The sequence below is a fragment of the Dipodomys merriami genome, unplaced genomic scaffold (assembly GCF_024711535.1).
Source record: "Dipodomys merriami isolate MVZ:Mamm:240054 unplaced genomic scaffold, mDipMer1.0.p SCAF_19, whole genome shotgun sequence".
NCBI classification, from domain to species: Eukaryota; Metazoa; Chordata; class Mammalia; order Rodentia; family Heteromyidae; genus Dipodomys; species Dipodomys merriami.
The window spans coordinates 8,569,750-8,577,032 of NW_027203270.1; the positions used below are offsets into that span (position 1 = coordinate 8,569,750).

Sequence of the window (7,283 nt, forward strand, 5' to 3'; positions counted from 1 at the left end):
TGTCCTCATTACTGATCATGGTATTTTTTTTTTGAGGTGGTGGTACAGTGGTGGGGTTTGAACTAAGGGTCTTGTGCTTGCTACGTAGGTTCTTGACCACTTACATTACAATACTCCTATAGACTGAAACCTGCTGCCAGAGTCTCAGTCTTCCCTTTGGGGTTGTCTGAGGAATCTCCCTAGAGTTGTAAGGACCTGAGGAACAGTATTGACTGTAAGTGGGAATTTTATTCAGAATCCTGGACTCACTAAAACAGCCAGATTTTCCATTCTTCCTTGATTTTAATGCTGGCTTCCATGGCAGTGGGAAAGGAGTCTTCAGTGCCCTTGCAGCTGGCAGTTTTGTGTGTGCAGACCAGGGAACTGGCTTTTTAAAAGAGCAGAGCAGATGTAGCACAGGTGCTCCATGTGAGTCCTCAGCATGTAGAGCAAGAGAGAGCACAGTGTCTATCCAGAGTCTAGCCACGCCCAGATCCCAGCAGAAATGGCTGGTAGCAGGCGGCTACTCTCCTATGTCATCACCCTGTCACACATTCATGCATCTTTCTTTCCTTTTCAGTGGGTGGTGCTGAAGACCAAAATGGTAGGTAATTGTTGGTGAAGGGGCTTAGGCTTAGTTCTGTCTTTCCTTCAGCCCTATGAGGTTCACAATCTAATTGTGAGCATATGAGTTTCCAGAGGAAGGGTATGCAGGAACTCACAGAACCAATTTCTCAACAACTTTGGACCTTTTCATCTCTCCATGAAGGAAGCAGTGGCACAGGCTGCTGATGGGCACAATGGGGCTGCTGGGGCATAGGAACCATGTGTAGTATAGGGTGAGAGCCCTGTCTAAGGAAGCGGCAGCAGAGCTGTTTAGGAGACAGTGGCTGCTATGGTGTTACGTAGTTAGCTTTCTGCTGCCGTATACCCACCTGGGTGCTAAGGACACACTAGTGTTAAGTCCCTAGCACATACTGCTGAATGTTCTAAAACAGGCTGTACATTTTCTGGGACTTCTTTCCAAGAAAGATCATTCTCAATAGTGTTGGAGCCGACAAAGTATTTCAAAACTTTTCCAGAAGACTTTTCAAATTTGTTCCCTAATGAAACGGTCTCCTACTCAGAATGGAGCAGAGTTGAGCTTTCCTTCATTCTCTGTGATCATGTGGAGGTACATGATACCAAGATCAGGATGCTCACTTGGGGCCTTCCTTCTCTCATTCCCTGAGGGACTGCTGACCCTCTGAGGTTGAAGGTTTATTGATAACTCCCCTAAGTTATAACTACAATTCTATACATTGTTCCAGTTTATCTTAATAGCTGTATACTTTCAATTCTTCCCGATTATAGCCACAAAGGAGATAAATAGGTTTTATTTCCCATTTACAGCCAGCTCACCATCTGGGGGAAGTATTTCTTCACTTTTTGAGTAGTTCAGAAAAAGAGGAAGAGAAAGAATGGGTGCAACAGATTAGGGGAATTCCCAGCTGGTAGAAGGGACTGCTGTGTGGCCAGGTCTGGTTATGGCTGTCTGGTTTAGGCTGCATTTTGAGACACTTGATAGCTAGGCTATTGAACATGAAGATTTTTCTGTGTGGTTGAACTAGGGTGCTGTCTTATCCCTCTATTGGCACAAGCCAGTTAACAATTATTCATGGGAGTCTTAATAAGTGTGCACAGGGCATTTAATACCATCTTGATAGTCTCTACCAAGGTCATACCTGCCATGAACCATCTCAGCAGCTGTGTTCCCTTGGGCAAGCCACTTAACTCTTTGGCCCCTTGCCTCATCTAGGAAATGAGTAATAAGGATATTTCCCAGGTCCTGTAAGTTCATATCCAGTTTTGAGTAAATATTGTTATTATCTTCAGAGTGTTACCAGACACTTAGAGAATATATACCAGGTGACCAGTGTTTCAAGGATTCAAAGATATCTGACTTCAGAGCATACAACAGATGTTAAGTATATGATTGTAGAAAATGACTGAATATGATAAATTAAGGAGCTCTTAAGTCCACTGGGGGAGATAGGTGGGCAAGCCAAAATTATAATGCATCAGGGGTTATGAATAAAGGTCTATGGTTGTAGGAACAGAAGAGGAAGCAGCCCGTCTTCCATGCTCTTCCCTTGAGCTTATGGGATACCAGGGGCCTTCTTGTTCCTGGGCTATATTACACTGGGACTATGTTTATAGATAAGCCTTGTGATTGTTAATGAACCATTCATTATAGTTCTGTTTATATCTAAACTTTTTTGAATCACTTTTATCTTTTTTGCATGTTCTGCCTCAGGGGATAATGAGTCCCTTAAGTACCACTCACTCAGTATATTACAGCCTCAATTGTCTGAAAATGGTTTTTCAGCTTTGAGGACTTTGCCTTAGTTCTCATGTTCTGGCATGAGTCTGATCTGAAAATGATGTACTTTAAATCAGAGTCCTTGCAGGAGGTATGGATTACAGAAACAACTGGAGCTAGTTACTGAGGGAGTGTTCTTGGAAGAGCTCTATTTGGGGGAAAATGTATGGGTTTGGGGGTGTATTCTTTCTCTCCCACATTTTGCTCTGTATACTGACAGTTCCCTCTGTCCCCTTCTGCCCTATTTGTGCAGGAGCAGCAGTGCCATCTGGCCTGGAGGAGAACCTATGTAAGATCTGCATGGACTCACCTATTGACTGTGTTCTGCTGGAGTGTGGCCACATGGTGACCTGTACCAAGTGTGGCAAGCGCATGAATGAATGTCCCATCTGCCGGCAGTATGTGATCCGAGCAGTGCATGTCTTCCGGTCCTGAGGGTTCGCATCAGCTTCTACAGTGCCTTATAGGATGTAGCCCAGGGTGTCTTGAGTTCAGGGTGGTCAGCTTGTGTAGAGGCAGACTATCAGAAGAAATTCTGCAAAGATGCCATGTTATCTCTAGGCATACCTATCTTGCCATGGAGGCATGGCTCTTGATGAGCTGAGCTCTGGGCCAGTGGGAACTGGTGCAGATCCCCTGGGTAAGAGACCGTTTCAGTGACAGAGGATGTTCCAGAGCTTGGACCACATTTCCCTCCCTCTGAGAACCTAGGCACGCTTCCTCCTGTGCCCTACTAGCTCCCTAAGCACACCTTCCTATCTCACCAATCAGAAGTCCTGCTAGAGATGGTTCCCTTCCAGACATTAGGATTTAAATTTCTGGTCTCTGTGCTTTAACATACATTTAAAGTCTCTTGCTACAATGCTTAAAATCCACTTGTTTCTTTGGACCAAAAAAAAATGTGAACTTTTCAGTGGTTCTTAGGACAGAATTTGGATCAGTAAACTTAATGGTGGTGAAAATGACACAGGGGTACTATAGAAAAGCCTCAGTTGTCAAGCATCACTTCCTTGAGTGCTGGTGTTGGAAGCCACCAGACTCCTGACCTGCTCTTAGGAACCAACGAAGCACCCAACTGCCGGGAAGTCCAGCCACCTGCTGCTGCTGCTTTTGGGGCTGACTTTGCCCTATCTGTAATTTAGGATTATGAGGAAAGGAAGCACTGGGTGACTTGCTGCTTTGCCTTCTAAGCCTCCTTTTCCAACAGGCAAAATGTTGGTCTCACTCTAGGCAGGGACTTGGGCACAGAACTTTGCTTTTCTCTAACCATGAGGAATTTCCTGGAGAAACAGTAAAGCCAAAGGTTTGGAAAATACTAAATGATACCAGATTCTGCCTGTTAGCAGACAGCCAGAAATTCCTAATTTCAGAGCCAGGTGCTGGTGGCTCATGCCTGTAATCCTACTCAGAAGCCTGAGATCTGAGGATCATGGTGCAAAGCCAGCCCCGGCAGTAAAGTGGTTTATCTTCAATAAACCACTCAGAAAACTGTAGTGGCACTGTGGCTCAAGTGGTAGAGTGCTACACTTGAGTTGAAGAGCTGAGGGACAGCTCCCAGGCCCGCAGTTCAAGCCCCATAACCGACAAAAAAAAAGAAAAGAAAAAGAAAAATTCCTAGCCAGGTGCGTGTGGCTCATGCCTATAATCCTAGCTACTCAGGTGACTGAGATCTGAGGATCACGGTTCAAAGGCAGCCCGGGCAGGAAAGTCCGTGGAACTATCTCCAATTAACCACCAGAAAACCAGAAGTGGTGCCGTGGCCCACGTGGTAGAGTGCTTGCCTTGAGCTGAAGAGCACAGGGACAGCGCCCAGGCCCAGAATTCAAGCCCCACAACTGACCCCCCCCCCAAAAAAAAATTCTAATTTCATTCCTTTCTCAGCTGATTGATTTGGGGGGCAGGTCTGGAGGCCCTTTAACCGTGAATAGGTGATGCTTAGGGTCTTTCTACCACCACTGAACAGAGTGGCTGAAGGCTCTATAGTTCACTGGAAAAGCTCAACAAAGCACAAAACATATACCATCAGAAAAGCTGTGTTTACTCCCATTCCCAGTGGACAGACTATGAAAACCCTTAACACTTGAGCAGGCTTTGACAGACCCCTACCCCTCCCATACACTGTAACTGAGATGAGTGCAGAAGAGCCTGTTAGGACTGCGGAAGGCAGAAGGAAACCTAAGGAGGATCCACTAGAATGCTTAAGTTTTCTATCAAACCCCAAACACCTTTAGGGATAGTTGTGGGCAGAACCCTACTCTGCTTACCTCAACACCTACAGGAAGTCTGGATGATCTAATTCTGGGCAGTAGCCTTGGGAAGTGTTGGAGAATCAAATTTCCCTCTAAGGACTCCACCTTTAGCCCTTCTGCTGGACAGATAAGTACTATAGTTTACAGTGCCTCCAGTTTAGCTAAGAATTATGTGCTCAGCTACTCTTAAGTACACTGTGAAGCAGGTCTATGTGCAGCTCAGACTTAGCAATAACTTCAAGGCAGACGCTGGATCTCTCCTTGTTTTCTCTGCTGAGGCCTTAACTTACTCCTAGATAGGAACTGAAAATAATGTACTGATGGCTGGCTAATAACCTTTGTAAGAATTAGAACTGACATTTACTCATTTAAAGAACTTGCCTTTTTAAGTCTCAATTTAGTTTTCAATTTGGGGGAAAAAAAAGGGTGTCAAACCACCGCAGTTTGCGGGGAGGGTAATGGTTTTTATTACTCCAAATAAAAATTGGGAGTTCCAAGATCCCATTCCAGTTAGTCTTTAGTCCATTTAGAAAATCTGATTTTTAAAAATCCTTAAATCCTCTCCTGTCTCTCATGGATCCTTGGTCTTAATTACACCTAATTCTTCCAATTATTTTATGGCTTTTGCTGTGGTTGCTCTGAGATTTCAGTTGAGACTTGTTTTAAAGGACTTGGGACAGCTGATTCCAATAGATTGGAATTGTTGGATCCAAACTAAAAAGCAGTAATTAGTATGCGATATCTGTTGTATATAAATTTGAAATCTTTTGGATATGAATGTTACTTCAAGTGGCTTATGATTCTCAGACTTAATTGGGTGTTAAAGCAACCCCAAATGTGTATTTTTTGTTACAGAGATCTGCTTTATAATTTTGTAATAAAGTTTCAATATAGATGTTTGTCTGACTGGTGTGAGGATACAAGAGGCCCGATGGTTTATTGGCAAAAGAACTGATAATTCATAGCTAACTCTGACCAGGGGCACACAAATATGCTCTTGAGATTGGAGATGCTTGGGCCAGGCTTGTGGCCTTGGTCAAGCTATCCCTGCTTAGTGTTGTGACTAGACCAAGGTATTGCAAGAAGTATGCAGAGGCCATGGAACAGCCTAGCAAAAGGGAGCTAGTAAGAAAAGGATGAGTTGTATGATCACATGGGAAGAAGCACCAAGTGAATTCAGGTAGTTTGAGTATGTGCAGGCAAAAAGGACTGTTGGTTTAGAAAGGACTGTGGATACCTAGTCAGTTTTCAGGTTGCCCTGGAAGATATATATGGATACAGCTGCTACACAGCTGGATTGTGGCTCTTTCAGCCTCATGGACAAGCCTGTGTATGCTCCCTGCCCAAGGGAAGGGTAACTGCCTGTGGGAGTACAAGAGGACATGGGAAGCTGTCCTATGACAGAAATGAATCTCATCAAGGGAGAGCTACTGCACTGTCCTTAGCCTGTTGCAAGTCAGCAGCATGTAAAGGAAGGCTGAACAGAGCAAGCTTCGAGCCTTCTCAGGAGGGAGGTTTAAGATGATGTTGCTTAGGGTTGGATAGACTTTTTTTGTCTATGTGCCTCAGACTAGAAAGAAATGTGTTAACATGTATTGGAACTAACACCAAGTGAGGCAGAGCAAGGCCAAGGAGCTGAGCTCTGCAACCAAGATAGCCTGCAGCTAGAAAGACCCCTTGATCGAAGGATGAATATGAGCAAGTGGAGAGGACAGGGGGGCTAGGTCTAGGATAGCCACCTGGAGGACAGGGCCTGAGGGGAGAGCCTTGTTCTGTTGTTACCTGGCTAGTTGCTTGGCATGGGGAGGTTGATGGAAATCTATATAGGCAACTGTTTGAAGAAGCAGCTTTTGTCTCCTCAGAGAATAGACTAAAAATGTAAAAAATGTCTTTAGGCCTATTCTAAATGGTGCCTACCCAAAAACTCAAGTCACCCCCATCTTTCCTTGTGCCCTACCCCCACCCCGCCCCCGCCCCCGTGTTTTAAACAGTAGGTGTGAGTTCAACCCAAGTTGGCCTCCAAACTGACTGGCAAGTAGCTTCCTTAGCCAGCAAGCAGCTTCCTCAGCAGAGTACTGTCTTAGCTGAGTGTGGCTCCATATATCTTACAGGCCTACTCCAGTGTTGAAGAGGCCAAGTCTCTCGAGGGACTAGACAAATACGCCTACAGATTTTTGGTGCTAAGCAAAAACACCGATCCTCGAGTCAGCACCACCTGGACCTTGAAGTCATTCCTGGCCTAGTAAGTGTACAACAGGTACAGGTGCAGGTTGAGGCTGTAATCTTAGCATACAGATTTCCCCAACTCTAGATAAACTGTCAGGTTGTGCCAGTTGCTTTACCTATCTGAGGTTACAGACAGCCACTATGTGGTTTAGGAGCAATGCCCATTCCTGCCATGCTGCAGGAAGATGCAAGATGTGATGTTCTGATGGTAGGCAACGTGCCTAAGGTTACAGCTTACATTTCACACCTCTGACCTGAAATGGCCAGACTACATGCGGTGCCCATTGTTGACCAGTGACTACTTGAAGCTGGGTTCATATCGAACTCCAGCTCCTCAGGTGTGCTAGTTGTATAGCCATCATTTGGCAGCCATTGGTGGCTCTTTGCTAAACAGTGCAGACTTAAGGACATTACTGCAAAAACATCTGTGCATAGTGCTTGTTTACACAAGTTGTCTTCTTTTCATT

At 45.0% G+C, this 7,283-nt stretch overlaps 1 protein-coding gene across 13 annotated transcripts in view; it reads left to right on the forward strand.

The window, feature by feature from the left end:
- The window catches only part of Rffl (ring finger and FYVE like domain containing E3 ubiquitin protein ligase), an 88,947-nt gene extending 82,162 nt beyond the window's left edge, over window positions 1-6,785 (forward strand). For 11 of the 13 annotated variants that reach the window (XM_070027207.1, XM_070027201.1, XM_070027214.1 and 8 more), the window contains 2 exons: window positions 560-583; window positions 2,595-5,485. In XM_070027207.1, the coding sequence (XP_069883308.1) occupies window positions 560-583; window positions 2,595-2,776 (206 nt within the window). In that variant the 3' untranslated portion in view covers window positions 2,777-5,485. Of the gene's footprint in view, window positions 1-559; window positions 584-2,594; window positions 5,486-6,701 lie in introns of those variants that run through there. The other 2 variants (XM_070027202.1, XM_070027203.1) reach the window with 2 other exon arrangements.
- Window positions 6,786-7,283: the final 498 nt, after the last annotated feature.